The sequence below is a fragment of the Ambystoma mexicanum genome, chromosome 8, assembly GCF_040938575.1.
Source record: "Ambystoma mexicanum isolate Mex_15411 chromosome 8, UKY_AmexF1_1, whole genome shotgun sequence".
NCBI lineage: Eukaryota > Metazoa > Chordata > Amphibia > Caudata > Ambystomatidae > Ambystoma > Ambystoma mexicanum.
In genome coordinates, this window is record NC_090929.1 from 518,538,537 (window position 1) to 518,561,273 (window position 22,737).

The window sequence follows — 22,737 nt, forward strand, 5'->3', positions numbered from 1 at the left end:
CTCCTGCTGTCTTCAGAAGATTGGGTATTGTGAAACCAGTCAAAAGAAGGCCTGCGGAAGGGAGTCATTCTGTGAGGACATTGAGAGCCAAATACCTGGAGAAGGGAGGCATTCTCCAGGAACCCAATAGTGAAGTATAACTATGTTCAAGAAGGAATCATGTTTAAGTTGGGACTTTGTGTTTTGCATTGGAACTGAAACCTTAAGACGCTACACACTGGAACCTTGTTTCCTCAGAAAGGAACTGAGACTTGAAGAAGGGAGTCATTCTCACAGGTGAAATCCCCCCTATGATTGGAACTGTGGCTCATCGTCCAGATGAAGGGAGTCATTCCTATTTACCAAGAAGACCCACTACCCTTTTTCTTATTTAGTTTTAAGTGTCAAGGATAGAAGTGGGTATTTTGACACGACCGTGGACTCTTTATTTGCTTGGATGTTCTGACCCCGACTAGTTCTTTATTAGAGGCAGGGAAACCCCTCTTTGAATTAGTGAGAGTTAGGTTTCCTCTTACTTTTTGCCTAAGTAGAAGTCTTTGCCAACGACCATGCCACTATTGTGTCCGTCTCGTACTTCTGGACCCTTACATCTCCCCGATTGGTAAAACAGCTAGTACACGCGCTCAACGAATCTAGGCGTGGATTACCATCCTGATCACACATTCTCCTCTCTGACCAAAAACCACACCCAAGAGTCATTCCACAAACCACATATATCCATCCCAGCACCCAAGACTCGGGTGCCTCTGGCCTACACTCATCACCAGCTCAAGTTTCGCATCTAGCTCCTCCTCTACTCAAAACGCCATTGGTGCACTATATAACATTACAATGCATACAGAAAACCCATCCAGGCAGCCTCTTGGGGGGCCTACTAATCATTTGGGAAATCTGCTGATATCCGAACATGCCTACTTGACATGTGTCTCGAACTGCCCCCTCCCCCGGGGGCTACAGACTATTCGGGACATGTCGCCGGATTTCCATACGTGCAGATCTGTTTCTGACCAATGGTTCAAAGGGGATTGTTCTGCCAGGACTAAATTCTCCAGAATGGAAGTTAAAAATCAAATGTCCCCTGCCTGCCCTTCCTGCCACTTATGAGGGCTTTTCACCAGGGGACCACTTCGGTGGTGATAGTGTGCAGTATAAATGTCCTTCAACATTAACATTAACATTTTCCTTCACAGGAAGTAACGCGTGCAAAAACACAATATCCCCCATTAGTTTTGAAAACTAGGAATTAGTGACTGCTTTGTTGGCGTGAAGCGGCACGGAAGGGAATTTCAATCTCACCGTCCTAATTAGGGATTTAATATCCGCTTAAACAGCTCAAAATGTGTTTTACAGCCCTACTTAATTGCAAGCAGAACTGACACAGACATAATTACAGCGACATGGCCTTCTAAATTGGATTTAGGTAAAACAAGGCGCTCTACAATTATCTGGAGGAGTGCACTGCGGCACAAAAAGGCCCCTCACCTTGCCGAGGCTGGTGCCTGAAATTGCATGTGAGCCCCCAATGCGGGAAGGGGCGAGGGAGCATTGCCTGCCTTTCAATTTCAGATATTGGGGACCGCAAAGAAACATGTCTGCGCGTTTTTCAATTAGGCCTTTAAGTGGGCTGGGTCCCCCATGGCCTTAGGTCAGCGTATTAATTTTGGCCACACAGCAGAGTGTGGAGGGAGGGTAGAGGCGGTCCAGGGGGAGAAATGATCTGTCGCTTTTCATCAAGTCTCTTGCAGCCTGCAGAAACACAGCGGAGCAAGCACGATGAGCCGTGGGCCCTGATAATGCGGGAACTTGGAGCACAGAATGCAGCACTAGATCTTGATAAAGGGGTGAAGCCAGAGTATGTGAAAAGTTAGATTCATGAAGTTAAGCCCCCCCCCCAATGCCCTACCCACACCTGCTACTCCATCATAAGCCACGAACGAGCATAGTTGGAGCCACCTTTATTGGAGAGTAGGAGTGGAGTGGGGTGTTTAGTTTCCTGGATTTTGGGTCCACCCTCATGGGGAGAGATTTGACCAAAGCCTTGAAGCGCGTTCACAAATCACAGTGGTAGCCGGGATGGATGCTTAATCTGCCTGCTGGGCAAACTGAGCACTGCTGTCAGCCATGGGAATTTGGGTATTACTCACAGGACAGGCACAGACAAAGGAAGAGAGCATAGTGAGCAAAGCGCTTTCCTTAAACTATTATCATAGGCTGGGGTTTTAGTGTGGCCAACCCACCATTTCATCTGTCCAAAGTTGATCAATTGAGTAGCACTAATTTGGATAATAGTACTTATAAGTACAGTGCTCAGCAATGGAAGTAATCGGGCATGTGTTGCTATCTAAAAAAGTGATATTATTGAGGCATCGCGACAATACCATTACTATCCTTGCAGGGATTCCACCTAAAGTGGTGTGGAACTTGGCTGCAAGTGCCCCTTTACATAGGGACTGTTGGCACTTCCCACTGCAGCCCACAGTAGACCTCTGATATTCCATTCCTGATCTAAGTTGATCGTTGTGGCGTAAAACGTTCTCCACCGCACATTGACTGTGTATTGTGACTCATCTGACACATCTGGGGACTATTTCGTGCCTCTTTGGACTATGAAGTTTGGGTCCACATTTCCAGACCCGGCTGTTTGGACTATTGCTCCCCTAACCTGGAGCTCCCTTGAGCCAGAAATCAAGAGTGCCACAAGTCTCTAGCAGCCAGAGGGTTGGTTAAAACTCATTGTTTCCTGCATTCCTTGGGCCCCCTTAAGCATTTATTTATTTGTGCACTTATAGCGGCGCGCTGAACCCTCAGGTGTCTAGGCGTTACTTACATTAGGGGGAGGGGTGTACTAGTTAAGGTAAATGGGGAAGTAGGAAGCGTACGTTGTTAGGGAGAATTCTCTCTTTAGGCTGAATTTCCTAACCTAGTGAGTCCCCCAGCAGCTTTGCTGGATTTCTGGAGTTTGTTTTTTTTCTCCTGCCAAGAGTGAGACTCTTTTTCTCCCACTCTTGGACGTGATTTATTGTGTTCCTTTGACTGTTAATGTGTTTTATGGGCTATGGGGTCCTTTACTCCATAGGGTCTCATGTGTTTTTACTATGTGTGTTACACAGCACCCTCTGTGTCATAGTGACACCCCACCATAGACTCCATACCCTGGGACTGACTACTGTCTCCCAGGGCATGTAAAGTCACCATTGGCTTTACTAGTCCCAAATTATGAACAGAAACCAGTACAAACCATCATATTGTGGACGTATTGGTCGGGGCAATTCGATTGCCCCGGGGTCTGTTAGTCGAGGGGGCACGTCTCTGTCCCCCCTGATCGAGTTCGACCGCAAATATATCCCTATGGGATTTTCCCATTGTTCGAGGCTACCAACTTTAATTATTTAATTCTCATAGCCTCGAACATACCGCCGGTTTATTTATTTAATATTAATTCGCCGGTTGGTATTTTTTGCCAGGACTCGATTCTAAAATGGCGGTTGTGTTCTCTTCTGTGACTCCAACCCAAGTCGAGCCCTTTGTTCCACTTTTTGGTGGGCTTCTCCACAGAAGCCTCCAGAAGTGGTGCCACTCTGTCTGGGTACCACAAGGGGCGTGGGAGGGGGTTTAGGCACCCTGGAATGAGTTACCTTGGTAACTCAAGTCGCACTCCCGTGTGATTGGCCCAAGTGGTGAGCCGGCCGGCTCACCACTTAGCATGTTTGATTGACAGCTCGGCTGAGTGAATGGGGGTGTGATGCATAAAAGCAGGGCTTTGGGGACTGGAACTTCAGAAGTCACCACAGGACCTGAGAATCCGACGAGGGAGAAGCTGAGCCGACCTGCCACGGCGACACCACCGGTGGAGCCCTGCGGAACCGACTCACCACTTCCCGACGACAGAGAAGATCTCCCGGCTGGAGAGGCTTCTTCCCCTGACTGGTGGGCACAACCAGTTTACCTTCTTTTCCTCGCATCCCAGGACGTCTTGTGGTCGAATTGCCCGTGCCAAGCACCCCGGCAACCGGATAGCCACTTACCACTGGACCGCGAACCAAAGGACCGCTCATTTTACCTGAGAAACTCCGTGGCTGGTTTCTTCCCTGGCAGTGCAACGGACTCCTGTCTTCCTCCCCGACGAGATCCTCTCTTCCCCCGGACGAAGCACCGACTTGCATCCGCTGCCAGGAACAACTGCCCCCGCTGGAGTATTCTCACCACTTTAAGGTACCGTGTCCGCCAGGCCTCCCTTTCTAAAGATTGCTACAAGGTAATAATAATCCCTTAACCTTCTGGACTGGGCTGGCCGCCTTGACCCTCAAACTGGTCCCTTTCTTTTGGTCCAACTCTTTCTGAACCTTTGCAAGACTTTTTGTGCACTTCAACCGGGTGACCTTGGACACATTTCGTTCTGATCCTCTTAAAGTGGATCCGGCCTTCTGAACTCTAACTTCACGGTTTTACTTGCCTTCTTCTCTTGTTGTGTTCTTGTGAAAGTGTTGGGATCTGTTTCAAATTATACTCTGCTTTTCTCTCCCTTTTAAAACTAATTATTAGAGTGTCATCTGCGTTAAGCGCTCACCGCTGTCTGGAAATAAGTAGGGCTTTACTTAAAACTTGTCTAATATTCTTCTAAGGGAGTGTATATAGTTTTAGTGACCGTGTTTTTAACTGCTTAACATCAGTGCCTGTGTGTTTTTCTAGATGTGGTTTTAAATAAATAATTATATCTCTTTTACACCAAGCTCTGGTCAGTGTTTACTTGTTCAGCTGTGTTCTTTTTGACCTATTGTGAATACTCTATATACTGCCTAACTCTTCTTGAGGGAAGTCTGACTGCTCAGCCACAGCTACCAAGTGAATCTGTGTGGTACAGACTGCTACCAAGTGGGTTTACTGCCAAACACCTGTAGTCTTAAATCTTTTGCAGTGGTCCCAGAGGGAACTGCACAGGTTTCTGCCTAACATATGTTCAGGGCGTTCAGCACTGATATAGTGTCTTGGCTCCGAGGAGCTCAGGCAAAAAGCCTGGTTTTCAAGTTTAAGCATGATATTTCGCTTTTTCGGTCCTCATTGGATATGTACCTTTTCATGAAGACCCGAAACCGGGTTGGGTTGTGACTTGTAGTAAAGAGTTCCATTGACATGAATTGATGCCGATCTTGAGGACTGATGCCAACTCTTGATACTAACTCTCCGTTCCCATTGGTACGACTTAATGTCCCCATTATCCCCTTTTCTTTTTCAGATTATCGATCCATTCGTAGAGGTGGAGATCATTGGGCTTCCAGTTGACTGCTTAAAAGAGCAAACGCGGGTTGTTGACGACAATGGTGAGGACTTGAATAGAGGGACGTATGATGCTTCTGAAACTCTATAGGAGTCGTTGGCCATTTTATGGGTTTTGCTGCTACAGTGTGTTTTGTATTTTTTTTATTGATTACAGGAGCTACATGAGTGTATGAAGGATCACGCAAAGGGCAACAGTGACTGTAATTGTTTCATAGACTATAATGGAGAGAGGTAGTCTTCATTGCACCACTAATTGTAACAACTTTAACTTTGAATGTCGCAGAATAGGGCATAAGGAATTTCTTTATTTGAAGAAGAGAAAAATATATGTCACCCAGTCAGCGTTAGGCTAGGGTTGTGGTCCGTGGCAAGAGCACTTTATCGCCGCAGCACAATTATTCTCTGCAAAGGCATGACACCGGCCACAATTATAATCTGATGAAACTGCCATAACTGATGCCAAAAGTATGACCTGCTCAGGACATGACTTCCACAGCGCATGGCCATGCGCTGTGGCATTGATGAAAATGGATCCATTACATGTTCCATTACATTCGCTCTGGAATATCCACTTCCCGGTCTAGTTCTGTTCCAGATGGCGCCCGCGCTTCCTCTTTACATTCGAAAGCTGTGGCGCGCTGATGCGTTGCAACCCTCTTCCTTCCCTGGTAAGACACTTGCGTTTTCTTCCCTCTCCACTGTTCTCCCGTTATTTTTACCTTTGACAGCCCTTTCTCCTGCTTTCTTTGCCTGCTCCTCCTCGCTCTGCCTTGACTCTGCTCCTTCCTTCCTTGTTCCTTTTCCATCACCTTCATCCTGCTGTCCACGCCACTCCCTGACCTTCCAGTTACTGCGGGTCTCCATTTCTTATTGACGATATGTTTGCGCTTTTGTGCTGACTGCATGTATATTGCTACATCTACGTTGGGGTTTTTGAGCATTTGCTTGTCCCCTAAGAGATTGACCCTCTGGTTGTCCCTTTGCCCAGCCTGGGTCGTTAGGCAGACACTGTGGTGACAGGTAGGCACTGTCTGCTCCTCTACAAGGAGCCCTCCTTATCCAAACAGAAGAAGACAGGGCAAAGTAGACCAGAGGATTCACTATCCAAGCAAAAGGATTATAAAGATGAGGACTTGCACCATTGTGTTGAACGTGAGAATGACTACTGTCATAATCAAGATTTGTCGAGGGTATGATTGCTACCACATGTTGCCCATGGCCAAGTTGCCCACCACGGACTAGTCACTGTCTGAAGGTCTCCACCAAAGGTTTGAGGTACCTTTTGGAACGCTTTCACAATGTTTCACTGTTCCAAGGCCTGGGCAACTGGCCTGAGGACTTGGCTCTTAGCTGACCACAACCCTGTTCTAGGGTTTTGGCCCCCACAACCCTCGCCTTCGGATTGTCCCTGGAGTAATCTTCCCGACCCGTTGTGAGATTACAGTCTAATTACCCTCTTCCTCCAAAGACTACAGTGGACTGACCTGGTGCACAGGAATGTTTCTGCTCTTTATAACTGAGTCGCCTGTCCTCCTGCTGCTGAGGCTGTGTGGGTTTATATCCGACCCCTAGCTTTCAGCTGTCGTTCTCCCCGGATGGTAATGGTTGAATTCTCCTCCAACCTTCTTGCCTTCTTTGCACAAAAGAACCCTTCTCCAACCTCCTCAATAATCACCCCTTAACCTTGCTTCTGCAAATGGTACCTCTTCTCCCTCCTTGATATTCTTTATCTCTCTTCCAAACTCCAATCTCTCTCTTCCAGCACTGCACTCAAGACTCCTAGCTTGCCAGCCTCCTTCATACACCTTCCTCCAGCCCCTTTTCCAAATGCCCTATATTGCTAGACTGAGCGGACTTACTTTTATAGTCTGGTCTTTCTTGTTCTGCAGCGATTCTTAGATCTGTGGATTGTACCTGTGTAGTGTGGGCTGTGCTTCCTTGGAATTGACGGGTGTGCTTCCCGTCATGTGGGTTAACGGGGATTTGGCCTGAGGTTACATTACAGCTTCCTGCAATCTTGGATTTCAGAGAGGCCTTGAACATAATATGCAAGGTCTCCCCTCCCTCCCTCCCCTTGTTGAGCCTCTGCTGCCTTCTTTAACCTGGGTCCATCCGAGCTCTCATAACGCATATCTAGAGTCAGAAAACCCTCCAGTAAGTTTGTGAAGTTCTTCATTGTTCTTGAAATTACTCTGTCAATTGAATTTGCAACATTATAAACCTGTGGCACAAGCAGGAAAATGGTATCCATTTTCTTCCTTGCAGAGAAAACACAATTCCATTTCGCATTGCTTGAGCATAACCTTTTACCCGCCAAATAACCAGGGTCTGCGTGTCTACGACACATTATCAGAAATGTTTCCAAAGGTAATGGTGCCGAAGAAACACGTTTATTTTCCTACTCCCAGGTGATTTTTAAATGGTACAACTATTGATTCCTTATGAGGGCAGGGCATTATTTCCTATGCTTGGGGTGTGGTTCTGGCCGGGAAGCTAGAATGGCTGGTCATGGGTGCATGTGTGGGTGGTGGGGGTGTGAGTGCTCCGGTAAATGCCCCTGCCTTAATGCCTGTACTTAGTTGGAGTGGTTTGGGGCTCCCCGGTATAGCTGCTTGGGATCCAGTATCCAAAACCCCAGGGAGGTTCCTTGGACCGCCCCACTGTATGTCCCAAGGTTCAAGTAGGGGGCTTTGTTAAAATATACCCACCTTACATCCAACTTCTTTATTTGACATGAAAAGGTGAAATAATACCTGATCCCACTATGCCTTTGCAGGGATAAGGTCATCCAGAAGGATTCCTGATATAAGCATACAATGAATATGAAATCTATAAAATACTTGTGCATTAACTTTTTGCTTCACGAAAAATGATATGTTGCTCCCTTTTTCAGGCTTCAACCCCATGTGGGAAGAGACGTTGGTGTTCACTGTGCATATGCCAGAGATCACGCTGATCCGCTTCCTCGTGTGGGATCACGATCCCATTGGTCGGGACTTTATTGGACAGAGGACGCTGGCGTTTAGCAGTATGATGCCAGGTAATTCCAGAGAACGCCCCTTTGAAAGGGGGAGCTCATCCGCACAGCATACTGTGGTCAAAGGCCCTTTAGATGTGTGCCTCTCTGGGAGATAAGGATGTCATTTATTACAGGCCAGACTCTGTGTGTGTTCTGCTTAGAGCAGTGTAGCATTTATCACACATGTGTACTCAAAAGGTTTGAACCAGTAGCAGAGAGCTAAGAACCAGTACTTCTTAGCAAAAGCCTATCTGCCCCCCATACATCAGTGTACCCTGATTTAAACTACTCTTGCCAGCCAGTCAGAAGCTCCAGACTGGAGTCTGCTTAGTGAGGCATTGCCCCGAGGAATGATTGACCCAGGATCAGTCACAAGCCAGGATTGCTGATGTGTTGGGCTGCCCCAGCTCTAGCCGAGTCCCAGATGCACTGGCCAGTAGATCTACCTCCTAATTCCCTAAACATACCAGTACCCTTTGGATATTTCCCCTTCGGGTATTACCCCTTCAACCATCTTTGTCTTTCCCAGAGAATCCTACTTTTAAAAAACCGTGCACCCCTCCTCCCCCTTTTGTGGCAGAGAATGGGAACAACTAACCATGGAAGAAACAGGAGGCCTTCCATTTTGTCTTGTGTTATGGGGAGAGCAGAAAAGAGTTTTTCTGCTGGTCAACCCGGTTTGCTTTCTGTTTTAGGCTACCGGCACGTGTACCTCGAGGGCATGGAGGAGGCGTCCATCTTCGTTCATGTGGCAATTAATGACATCAGTGGTAAGGTAGGTACACACAATGCCAACTCCCTATTGCACCATCATGATGCACAACAAGAGGAACCTGGGATAGTGCCCACAGGCCCCTGACATCCTACAGTTCATTCTGTTTTTTCACTGAAACGAAGAACTTCAATGTTGGGGGTGGAAATGGGACACGCTAGTCTGTTCCTTGAAATTCTGCTGTCTAGAAAATTCTATTCTACAGGAACATCTGGCTTGGTGGTACTTGAGTTTCTGTAAAAACATTCTATCGCTTGGTTTATTGTTGCCTAGAAAGGGCAAAGAGGCTTTTGGAATATGGTGATGGCACAATTGCATTTTCTTGTGTTTGTTTAATCTCTTAGGCAGTGCATCATTAAACAAACAAATGTTTTTGTACATTAGAACTTATTTAGTAACAGAGCAAAGGCACCACAGGAGACAAGGCGCCCGTTTACCGGATGTATACTAATTGACCTTTTCACAATTGACCCCGGGAGAATTGACCTCATTTAAAAGGTCAGTTAGGACATATATGTGGGGGAAACCCTGCAACACCACACCCAGTCCAAAAAAAACCGCAAGCCCCCACCCAATTCACTTTATATTTATAATCCAAAACCAGCCCAATACATACATAAAATAATATAAAGGTCAATTGTGCAGAAGGTCAATTAGGGCCACTATAATTAGGTCAATTAGGACAAAAGGTCAATTGTAAAAGGTCATTTGGGTAATACCCATTTACTGAGGCTGGCACTCTGTCCACTTCCATTCCTTCTCATCGCAAACCTTTTCTACTGGGCGGAATGTACCGTGGATGGAATGGCAACCTTCCCTTCTCTTGAAATGTGCACGAGATTCATAGAATTAAACATTCTGTTGAAATGTACGTGGCTTGGAACAAGCAATTTACCAACAACAACAAAAAATAATTGTAAAATGTATGTATTTATTTATATAGTGCCCAGACCCAGAGGTATCCTAGCGCTTGTACAGAATCGGTAAAAAAGGACTTAGAAAGACAGTGTGAATAGATAGGGAACAGCTATACATATTTGTTAAATAGCCAGGTTTTTAAGAGTTTTTTGAAGACCGGATGCAATGGTTAATTTTTGATGTGGTCAGGGAGAGTGTTCCAAAGGGTAGGCGCAGTGATGCAAAAGCTGGAGCCTCCAGCGCGCATGCGGTTGAATCTGGGAGTGAGCAGGGCGCGGCTGGATGAAGAGCGGAAGCATCAAGTCACTGGTTTGGCAGCAACGCGGGGGGTAAGAGAGGTGAGGTAGGAGGGCATTCTGGTAGACAATCGGTGGTGAATGGCTAGCGTTTTCAATTTATGCTTCTATGGGAAGCCAATGCACTTCTCTTCTTTCAGCTTTAGAGGGAGTTGTGTCGTGGGGTCCAATATTTATCTAGGGTCGCTCTCCACTTAGAGTAATAAAAGGGCATTGCAAAAAGGGCTCATTACAAGATTACCGGTATCCCGCTGGCGGGAAACTGCCCCTACCGTTCCCGCCGCCTGATATCTCGGTATTACCAGGATATTACGGATGGCAGTAAGTTCCCATCCCATGGAGTCCCAGGGGACTCCATGGGATGGGATTGCCAGAATGACCTGCACCGGTAGTACTGGTGCTGATGGTGATTCGGCATTTCTTTGCCAGTAAGGGCCTGATCTATCGGCAGGCCAGGCCTGTGGGTAGATCAGAGTCCATCGGGCAAACTCGGGTTTCACCGGTGCAGTTAAAAATGCTGGTGCCGGTGTTACTGCCAATCTTTCTGGCATTTTTGCCAGACCGGGGACTGTGTAATGAGGCTCACAGAGAGAATGCCTAGCGTATTCCAGCTGACTCAGTGTAAAGAGTTTGGGGTACTGCTACCACACGTAGAATGGGCGCTGAAAGCCTTTTGGTTTCACCTGCACTGGGGAAGATTTACTGCCACACGGACGAGAAGGTGCGACGGGCATAGTGGCATCTAGTCTTGACTACGCCCAGTTGCTTCGATCGTGGCCGCCTTGCATATGGCGCGCCAGAAGAATGTTGCGGTGCATGGGAAGAGCTGTAGCCGGCATGGAAAGGGTTCCAGCTTTGCTACGGCTGCTGTGCACGTCTATTGAGGCTTCCTCTGGACTATGGCTTCCATTTCTGGCTTTATCTCCAGGGAGGTTTAAGAGGGATTGGAAGCTTCTACTAAACCCGATAATGACCTAAACAATAATGATGGATTTCTATAGGTCACTTATCACAAACGTATTCGCCTGAAGGTGTCGATAACAGGTGTTACCAAACTAACGGATCCTCATTTTATCAACCTTGGGATGATGACCGCTTGAGGGGCACCGCCGAGATCGAGCCACTGGCATTCAATTTATACACAGCACTTTGCTGTGGGTGCATTAATCCACCGAGTTGTCTCAGATCGAGCTCAGGACTTCTGGTCATTACCATTTAGTGACACCCACTGTAGGTGGTTGGTAAAGCATATGTGTGTAGGTTTCTTGTGTAGCGCATAGCACCCCCTACAGTCTTCCTCGTAGCGCTGGACCTGTTTGGAAACGGGAGGAAGTGGAACACGAGTATGGTGGTGTGGGAAAGCTGAAAACACCGAGTGACAAGTGGTACAGTGGGTGATATGATATGGTATTTGTAACGCGCCTATACACAAGTGTTTCAAGGCGCGACGAGGCAGGGAGGGAGGGAAACAAGGGGAAGACAGACAAACGATCCTACTAGGCCAGGTGTCATTCAGATCGTGCAAGTGCATGGCTAGACATGGTTACAAGAGCAGAGAAAACGAGAAATATTGGGAGCGAGGTGTAACCGTGGGCAATATAGGGACTAAGTGGAGGCAACATTACACTATCTGATACAAATAAAAGCGTATGCTATAGATACGAAATGGGCAGCAGAAGTAGCACTGGAGACTCTGTAGGGTCTATACCAGGACTAAACCCTGGAAGAAGCCATCTGGCCATACTGCACCTTGAAGCAAATTCAATTCGTCTTTACGACGAGCACGACATGCTCCGTGTGAAAAGGTGAACTGTGCAGAATATCCCATTGCAGCACTGCAATATCCTGAGCGCAGTTTATGTTGCTAGCATAGCTGGAGGCTTCCACCAGAGGGCGCGCCATGACTGACAAACGTCGAGGCTCCTCACCAGTACGAGAAGCGACCCAAGTCCATCTCCAATGGCAAGTTCCCTGGCAGTCTGTATCGCGCTCGAAGTTGCGCGTTTTCGCCGACCCTCACCCAGGTATTCATTTGGCTACATGGGAATTCATTTTGGGGAAAAACCTTAAGCAAAACGTGCAGTTTAAAGTCCATTATCCATTCCTCAAAATTATTAGCTGCACGCTATACCAAGTGATTACACAGGCCTGCAATGGGTCGCGGGGCCGCCCTTCGGGCACCGACCTGTAGACCAGTTCCCGATGGAAACTGAACACGGTAGCAAGTATAGGGGAAACACACGTTATCCACAAAGCACAACGTTGAGTAATGCTTATCAAAACCACATTCTCAAACCCCCACAATTCAATCACCATGCCTTCCTTTTCTCCACTCCACCCCAAACTGTTGTGTTTACAACAGTACTATCAAAACCTACAAAAACACAAGGAAAGAAAATGCATATATATGACCAGCATTAGTTGGCCATAGTCTCCCACAGCATGCAGCTTTAAGCAGCCTTCCCCTCCCAATCACCCAACACTCCCCCCCCCCCTTAAGGGACACTCCCAGGGCTATAGCCGCCCCCTTCCCTCCCCGTTATCTGTACAGGCACTCACTGTGTCTACAGCAATCCATGATGCATTGCAGAAGAGACAGATCACTGCCAAGCGGGGCTTTGTGACTGCTCGGCAATTCGCGTTATGTCCCAGGCAGTCTATACAAATCAACAAGGGCAATCTAGCACCTATAATATAGCACAGCATGGAGTGACACTGGTTTGTTACCAGCACCGCCCGGTTCAAATCCCCAGTAGGGAGAAGTTAAATAAATAAAGCTGTCCTTCACTGCCATCATGGAACGGTGAACGATGACTGATTTCCCCAAAAAGTAAGGGAACATCCTGCCCTTAAGTTCCCGCCCACTTTGAACTCTGTTTGTACTGCAGCATTATTAGGGGCATGGCCAGCTCCAACGTTTCTTTTGAGGAGGGGTGGCGGGCTGGCTGACTGTTTTAAAAGCTAGTCGTGGAGGAGGGAGGGCATTAACCTATTGTGCAGTCTACCCGCCCCCTTCCTCTGAGCCCAGGAGGCTTAAATAGCTCCTCGATCTTCCTTTGACCCATTTGAAGCAATCTTTCTCCCCAGTTCAGAGGCTAGTTTCATGAGGCCATGCTAATCCTTGAAGGCGTGGTGGGCCATCTAAAAGCTAAGCTGAGCAGTTAAGCCACTGGCTTTATCATAGAGGGCATTGTGAGGGAGGCATGATATCACAAGTAGACACTGACACAGAGGCTGCAAGTTTCAAAACCTTTGATGGTTTAAAATGGGTTGGAAAACTTGTATCTAGCCCTCTAACTAAGATGGGAGTATTCTCGACCCTCAAACGTAAATAAAATACCGTCCTAGTCCGTCCTTAGTCAAAATAAAATGACCTATACAAATAAACCCAATGCGTGCCCTCTTTCCAATACAATACATTTCTAAAGGGAATGTGCAATGCAAAGAGGAAAATCAGTGTTCAAAAGAAATGCCAGTATGCCTGAGAAAACTCCCTTCCCCACGTTTTGTAGCACAGGGTAAGGTGGCACACTTGGACTTTGCAACACACTCTGGCTTCGGACACAAGGATGCAGTTTGTTTCGTGGACGAAGGCCCACTTGGCCTTCCATGAGAAGTCGCTAGTTTATCCACTGGACCTCGCTGCTTTCTTTCACTCCAGTCCAGGTCACCTTTTAGCTTTCAATACGGTTCAACAAAAGTTTGTTTCCTTCTGGTTACCACAATTCAGCACAGGTTTCCCTCTGACCGGGCTCAAACATTTCACAATTTATAGGGCTTCCCTTCCCCAATCTTCAATCACGCTGTCATAGGTTTCCCTCTGTCGAGCTCAATCCTCCTTTCACTTTCCTTCTGCTGTCGAAGACTTTTGAAACTGTGAGGCTTTTGATCTTACCTCAGCATGACCACTTCGACCTTTTTTTCTTTAAACGTCACTTTTTCTCTACTACACCAAGGCCTTTTGGTAAATGTAGTTTCAAGCGCAGCACTTATTTCAAAGTTCAAAGATAGCTCTCAAATCCAGGTTTACCTCTGGCGGGATCAAACCTAACAGTTCAAAATCTTGTATTTCAGTTTCTTTCTCTTCCCGCTGCTTCCACGTCATAGAGACTTTCGATTGGGCAATCTTCTTTCACTGAACCACTCTGTTAGTTGGTATCATTAATTTACGAACCACTCTGTTAGTTGGTATCTTTAATTTACAGTTCTTTACAATACTTTGCTTTCTCTTGCATCTTATCAGCACACGCGCAACCTTCATTTGTCGGATAGTGTTGACATCATGTTTTGTTTAACACAGAACGGACTTTCATTGCTTTCATCAACTCACCGGCTTTGTTGATTCTTTTTCGTTTTATGCGGCTTTTATCCTGAAGTCAATGCTGATACCACAACTGCTGCTGCACCTCCCCAACTCTGCCTTTCACCCAGAAGGATGGCTGGTATCCTTCAAACACAAAAGAGGTTTGTCTCTTCTCTTTTGCTTCTGGGCTTCCTTACACAACCTTCAAGACCCTTCAGAGGTAACGATATCTCACCAGGGTTTCCAAGGTTTCTCCGTACCTCGATTCCGTCCCTCAGCATGCGCTCTGCTCTGCATTGTTCGCTCTCGCCCTGGAAGAATTGCTCCTACTCACGCATCGCCTTGCCCACATTGCTCAGAGTTCCACCTTTTAACCATGCTGGGAGAGCTAATAGGTACGAGGTGTCTGTAATTAAAATTAAGTACCTGACTCTTTCCTGATCTGATTAGTGGGACATGTCCAATGTATTGCAGGTGTGGTACTCCTTTTAGCTTCAGATCTCCTCTTCTTCAGCTCATTGTTGGTGTGGGAAAGGATGGGGGGGGTCTAGGAAGTTGGAATAGCCTATAAAATAAGATGGGACAGGGGTATTTGGAAAGGGGGGATACTATGTCTCGCTATCGGGTCTTCCTCCCCCACTCCCAGAGGACCTCTCACCCAGGTGATCCTCCCACACTAATCCACCCCCAGGGTCTGGATCCAAAGGCGATGGCCGTGCCGTGGCCACCTGAGTAAGGGATCCCTAGTGTCTAGGCAGTGAAACACCCTCTGGTTTTTCACAGTATATTAATATCCGCTGGGCAGGCTTTTCTTCTCTGCCTCTGTTTGCTGCTGCTGCTGCCATGGAAATACCTGTTTCAATGTAAATACTCTGCTCTGCCAGGTGGGAAATTTGACAGGCTTTCACTGTAGCACCCCTTTCCTAGCACAGCCCCGTCTGAGCATCAAGGCACAGTGCTGCCCTCTGTCTGCATCCTTTTCAAAGCGGGAGGGCTGAAGCACCCCCAAGCCATGGCCTGGCGCTGCCCAAGGCAGCACAACCATTATAAAGGTGCCTGGGGCCGCAAGCGTACTTGCCCATACCCATATTTGGAAGGGAAAGGGTGGGCTGATGGTTTTCAGGGTGTCCCCAAGTGGGTTCATGTGGGGTTCATTGAATAGCTGGCTTCTCGATTCCCCCCCAAAGCAAGAAAAGTCTCCACTTATGCCCACTGCCAGGAGACAATATATGAAGCGCGACATTTCAGACACCCAGAGGATTTTTAGTATATTTGTCCAAGGTAACGGAGGCAGACTCTTACAGTTATACTGAAGCTGTACTTGGGGTCAGGAGTGGTGCAACGCTTCCTGAAACCTTAGCCAAAAAAGCTTCACTCGTCCCCAGTGCCTTTTGACCAATAACAGATCCCATTTCATGAGCGCAATAAGATGAGCGCTGGAGACCATGCAAATGGCAGTCATTCCCCAAAGAAAAACCAGCAACAAAACCTATAAGATAATTTCATGCATGGCAATATCCATTCATTCAGGAGACACTACGGCAGTATTGGTTGGAACTTTGCCTTCTAAGACTTGTAGTCTTGAATTTATAAAGGGGAAATCCAGGGCTACAAATCCCCAGAATGCAAAGTTAAAACCAGGGTTGGAGTCGTGTCTCCCAAATGGAATGGATAATGTTTGCATGGATGCAATTTTCAGCGGATGTTGAGCATAAATCGCAATAATATTTTTAAAAAAAGTTCTCTGCCAGTACACGTAATTTTTCTAATTTTTTACCATCATAGATGCGTTAATTCATGTTAAAAACCAGAAACATCAAAAATAAAACTGAACAATATACCACAGTATATTAAAATAACCACAAAGTGCCAATAAAGTGCTCCTGTGCCTGCAAACATAAATGTTCTACATCTTGACCCTAAAGTGAAACATTGAATAATCTACTTTTGAATCTCATCCTTTTCATCTACCTGGAGTGAACCACTCTGTTACTCTATAATGACTACAAAAATGTTTCTGTTCAATGCACTGTCCTACATGTTTCGTTCCCTTCGCTCTGACCGAATCATGGAACTTCTTCAGGGGCCACTTCTGCATACCCTTGCACTTCAAAGAATACCCCAGTCAAACCAATACATGTTTGACCAATTTACACAAAAGGACCTACTTTAGTTTGTGCATGCTTTACTGCTACTCTAGTGGCATCACACTCTTCACCCTTGTTAATGGGTTCTGTTTCCTCTCTCCCTACTAAACGGCGCTATCCAGGGTTTCAGACTCTTATCCCTCTACTGTTTTAGCCATTTGACAATAAATGCTCATAAATTGCATGTTGGAATGGCCTGTGTCATTCGGTAAACCATTTACTTCGTTTCGCACCACTTGCTTGTAGCAGATTTGGCACATTCTCACTGTGAACACAATAATACACCCCATCAGTGCTGTCCTCAAAATGTACAGTGTTCGTTAAATAGATGCCATCCATGCACTTACTTTATAAATTCATAACATCTCCTACCACAGTCTTCTCCATTATTACGAACCCTTTCCCATTAGCACTGTGTGCACCTAAATCAAAGAAAGTGCAATTGGTCACCCTGCTTGGTCTCCCGTATGCCATACTGCACTCTATTTCTTTAGCCTTTTTGGCCCTCAACGCTTACTTCCTATTCTGGAAACAGCATTTTCTTTTAACCGCTCGTTCAGTAGCACACGTTAGTTGCGCCACCGGCTAGCATGTAACAGGTATGCACATGCCTGTACAGCGCCACAGAGGTCTGTAATGCCCGAAGACGCTCCGTTACTCCGAACCATGTATATGGACTAGCGTCATCACGTGATTACGTGTCACTTAGCTTCTCTTCACTGTTGTCAATTTCCCCTTCTAATGCTTGCGTTATTTTACCCTGTAAAAGGGACATAGGCGAGATTAAGTGTTGCTGCATTCGTGCTGCAACACTTTTTATAGTATTTACCAATCTTGCATCCCACCAGTTAGCTTCCCTAATAGAAGGCAAAATCTACATTCTGGCACATAATCCCAAATGTATTCTGTCTACGGAGCTCAATGGATACAATTACATAAGATGTTTGGCTGTACAGGATTATGCACAGAGACAGGCAAGCCATTCATATAACCACAAATTCTTGCGGGAACTAAGTGTGTCTATTTAGTATTTATACTCAACCTCTAATCTGTTGCCACTCAATGCATTCATTAAGACCACACTGTTGGCATTGTGTATGGAAAATCCGTTTTTGCTCTTTTCTGAATAATTGGTCTCTGTCTGCATTTACATCTTTCCTTTTGCCAACTTCAAAGAGTAGTCATTTTTAACTCATCGCATTTATGGTTTATGGCCTGAAAGTGGTCTACCGTTGGCGCTTCTACAATATTGTTCCTTATGCAGATCTTGTGCTCAGTAATTCTTGTCCTAATTTTCCTTTCTGTTTTACCAGTATACAATAATAGGCAAGGTCAGCACACTGCGTATACCACCATTTCTGTGTTCGTTTCGAGAAGGACATCTGGTGCCATTTAGTGCACAAGCCTATGTAATCTTCGTGTGTCCCGCAGTTTGTGGGCAACGTTTATGTAAAGAAGCCACAAACTTGGTAGGTGAAAGCCAGTTTATTTGGAACAGCTTCAGTAACTCATTTAAGACCCCCAACACAGGCAGCATCCAGGCTATAACTGACTTCACTCCAGAGTAAACCTCTCCAAGCACACATCATTCCAGAAAAGCACAGTAGGCATAAATCCATTCTGGAATTACAGATGATATGCTTGGCATTAAACACAGCTGAAAACCATAGCAACAAGAAAGCATACAAAGGTTTAGCTTTATACAACAAAGCATACAAAGGTTTAGCTTTATACAACACATCCCCCTCCCTTATGAAATAAATTTCTTTATTGTGGGATATATACCCACTGAACAGATATATACTTACATCATTTTACTTTTGCGATTCTGGACAAAGACCAGACTTGACCACTTTCTACACACACAGCGTTTTTGAAGACTTGTTTAACCCTAACAGGCTCTGTGTATAACGGTTCCCCTTTCTTGGTAACAGCCTTCCTTATCCGTACCCAATCTCCAGCTTTGTCCACGGTTATTCTCCTTGGGTGCTTCTTATTGACTCTTTCCACCCGCTTGTTTTTTCGGGCTTCCATCCCTTTCTTTACACCATCCACAACCGCATCCGACGCTCTCGCCCTGCCTAACCAAGCTGGCGCAACACAGGTATTTGCCTTTCGCCCTCTCATAAGTTCAAATGAGCTAATCTCTGTTTCTACTCGCGGAGCCATCCTCAAAGCATACAGCCTGTCTCTTACTGCAACCTTTTTGTCAAGACCACATACATTAGCTCCACGAATAGCATCCATAATACTTCGATTTACTCTCTCAACCATACCGTTTGCTTGGGGACAATACAAAGGAGTCTTTTTGTGTTTGATTCCACATTTGTACAGATACTCCAAAAATAGTTTTCCCATGAATTGTGGACCATTATCCATGAGAATGCTCCTGGGCAAACCCTCCCTTTCAAACACATCCTCCATGAATTCAATTATGCGTTGACACGTGACTTCCCTCAGGATCTTAAACTCTGTCCATCTCGAAAAGGTATCAACCATCACCAAAATGAACCTACCTCTACTTGCACCCATGTCTACGGACCTAGAACATCCATGGACAAATCTTGCCACACACCATCAGGAATGGTAGTTTTACCCATTGGTTGGGACACAGCTATCGCGTTCTTCCCTGACTTGGTACAGTCACTGCACGCACCAACTACTTTCTCAATTTCGCGATCTATTCCTGGCCACCAGTAATCGGCTTTTATTCCTTCTTTCGTTTTACAAATGCCAATATGTCCGTGATGGGCACAATCAATCAATTTCCTCTGCAGACTGCCTGGAACCACCAACTTGTCCCATCTGTACAACAGCTCTCCTTTTACGGATAGTTCATTCCTTACTTCCCACATAGCCCTCTCTTCACCTGATAGTAGCCTTTTCTCTGGCCACCCATCTGCCACAAATACCATAATCCGCTTCCACATTTCATTGGCCCTTAACACTTGAATCCACTCTTGTTTCTGAATTATACCCTCCACAGTTGCAAAAACCATTTCATGTTCACCATATACATTACTTCCTTTTTCACCAGCATCATTCTACAACTTCACTCTCGAAACGTGATCAGCTTGCACATTCTCTTTACCAGCAACTACTTCTATTTCAAATTTATGACACTGTAGCCTGGTTACCCAGCCTGCCACTCTCCTTGAAACCTTGTCGAGGCCTTTACTTTCAAAAATCGCCTTAAGGGGTTTGTGATCTGTTCTCAAGGTAAACTCTTGACCCCAGACAAAATTTTTCATCTTTTCAATGCCCCAATGGCACGCCATGGCTTCCTTTTCCAACACGGAATAGTTCAATTCTGCACCTCTTAACATGCGGGATGCATGCATTACAATCATCTCTGTACCATCAACATCTGGCTGCAACATCACCACACCTATACCTGTCTCACTGGCATCCACGGCCAGAATGGTTTTCTTCCTAGTATCAAACATCGATAGGGGTTTTGCCACATCAATTTTTCTTTTCATTGCTTCAAATTCTTTTTCACATTCCTTGCTCCATTCAAACTCAGCACCCTTCCTTAATAATGCCCTCAATTTAGTTATGGAATCGGCATAGTTCTCAACAAACCTATGATAGAACTCAATAGTACCTAGAAATGATCTCAACTCAGCCTTATTCTTTGGTGGCTGTGTTTTCAAAATTGACTCAACTAAATTCCTTTTGGTTTGAGTCCCTGGCCAGAAATTTCATGACCTAGATAATCAACCGCTTGAGTCAGAAATACACATTTATTGCCACGCAAAGTTATTCCTCTTGCTTTAAAAATCTTGAGAACTAAATCCAGTCTTGTTTTTAACTCACTCTCGTCCTTCCCACATATCAGGACATCGTCCTGAAAGCACCATACACCGCCGACATCCTTCAACAATTTGTCCATAACCTTTTGGAATACGGAAGACGCTGACACCAGCCCAAATGGCATGCGCTTGAATTGATATATTCCCTCGTAAGTGATGAAAGCAGTCAATTTGCGTGACTCATCATCTAAACTTATCTGATGATACGCACTCGCCATGTCAAGCTTTGCAAAATATTTTGCATTCCCTATCCTACTTAATAACTCCCCCACATTGGGAAGAGGATGGCGATCTGCTACCACACACCGATTAAGCTCCCTCAAATCAATGCATAACCTCAAATCCCCATTGCTTTTCTTTACCACTACCACAGGAGATATCCACTCCACAGCCCTAGCTGGCTCAATAATTCCTTCTCTTTCCAATTTCATTAATTCCTCACGCACAGCATTCCGCATAGACAGGGGCAGCGGTCTGAGCTTGGACGCAACCGGATTGCTTCCTTCTTTCACCTCAATTTTGTGCACCATCCCTTTGAGACACCCCACTCTGTTACAAAATACCTCAGGATATCTAGTCACCATTTCACATTTTGTTTTGTCACTATTAACCTCAGAAGAATTAACCACATTGAGGACTTGCTCTTCACTATTAGGATCCAACTTGATTCCCAAACCCCTTTGTTCCTTCCAACCTAACAAGGTTTCACCTTTTTTGGTAACATATATTTTCCCACGTGTGAACCTCCCTTTGAATTTGAATTCTGTCTCATAGCACCCCAGAATTTCTATTTTGTCTCTGTTATATCCGCCAGGCATTTTATCTGAAGGAATCAAACATCTGACGTCACCTCCAATTACATTCTCAAAAACAGTTTTAGACATTAATGTGATTTTGGAGCAGGAGTCAGCAAGCATTTTAACCACATGACCATTTACCTCTCTCCATGCTGATGGATGCTCGCACTCATCAGAACCTGAACACTTTACCAAATGAACAGTAACTATTTCATTCTCAGAAACATCAGCTTCTTCAGAAGATACACCGTCATATTCTTCAATCAGGAAGGGTCCCCTTCCACCTCCAATTTGATAGTTTTTACAACGATTCTCGAAGTGCCCCCACTTCTTACATAAACCACAATTCACTCACCTCCCAGGGCAAATGGGAGATGTAGACAAATGGCGTGAGCTCCCACAGCGAAAACATAACCTATCTTCCTTTTTCACATTAAATTGAGCGGCGTCCTTTTGAAACTGCCTATTATTCTGCTCACTACCCCCACCTTTGGCTTGGGTATTCTCATAATGTTTATTGGGCTTGGTTCTATGTTTTTTCTTTTCCTTTGGGCACCCTCCCATCTTATCTCCAACTCTTAGTACCTCAACACTTGGTGCTGATTTATTTTCCTTGAGGGACAGCTTCGCTACACACAGTAATGTGTGCTCAATTCTCTTCGCTATACTAATGACCTCCTCTAAGTTTGGATCGTCCTTTAACCAAATTTCCTCCCGTATTTTATCATTAGAGCAGTGAATCATAAATTGATCTCTTATGTGTTCATCTAATACACCACCAAACTTACAATTGAGGGATAAATGTCTCAAAGCAGTTATATAGTCTTCAACAGTTTCTACTTCATCTTGACATCTCATGCCAAAATGATATCGCTCCAATACCGTGCTAGTTTTTGACTCAAAATGCCTATCAAGTTTGGTCAATGCCAGGTCAAAATCATTTGTTCCCTCTTCTGAATCTAATTCGGAAATATCAGGAAGTGTCTCATTTATCCTCTGACCTTCATACCTCAGAAAATGCATTAACATTGCTACTTTACGTTCTACAGACATTCCATTCCCACACGTAGCTTTGTAGGAATCCCTTCTTCCACGTGGCCCACTTAATTTTTGGCGGACCTGGTGTGAGCATAAATACTTGCGGACCGGGGACTCCAGACAGGGCCATATTTATAACCTCTAAATGCTACGCAACACAATGCATAAAATAACAGGTTAATATGCGTTCAAAGTATATGACACAACAAAAACAATTTTGCTTTCAAGATGTCAAATGGTGATTCTTAGAATATCGTCAAATGTTGCCATACATAGCCACTCTATTTTTGGCTATGCTTGTCCAGTCACCTCCTTTGGGGGGCCAGAAAAAGCACCTTCTCTCAGCTGTGGTGCC

The 22,737-nt window shown here is 45.5% G+C and overlaps 1 protein-coding gene across 6 annotated transcripts in view; it reads left to right on the plus strand.

Moving 5' to 3' along the window:
* The window catches only part of PLCH2 (phospholipase C eta 2), a 2,067,875-nt gene that overhangs the window by 1,979,181 nt on the left and 65,957 nt on the right, over positions 1-22,737 (plus strand). For all 6 annotated transcript variants that reach the window (XM_069610192.1, XM_069610193.1, XM_069610194.1 and 3 more), the window contains 3 exons: positions 5,234-5,318; positions 8,171-8,317; positions 8,992-9,071. In XM_069610192.1, the coding sequence (XP_069466293.1) occupies positions 5,234-5,318; positions 8,171-8,317; positions 8,992-9,071 (312 nt within the window). The remainder of the gene's footprint in view (positions 1-5,233; positions 5,319-8,170; positions 8,318-8,991; positions 9,072-22,737) is intronic.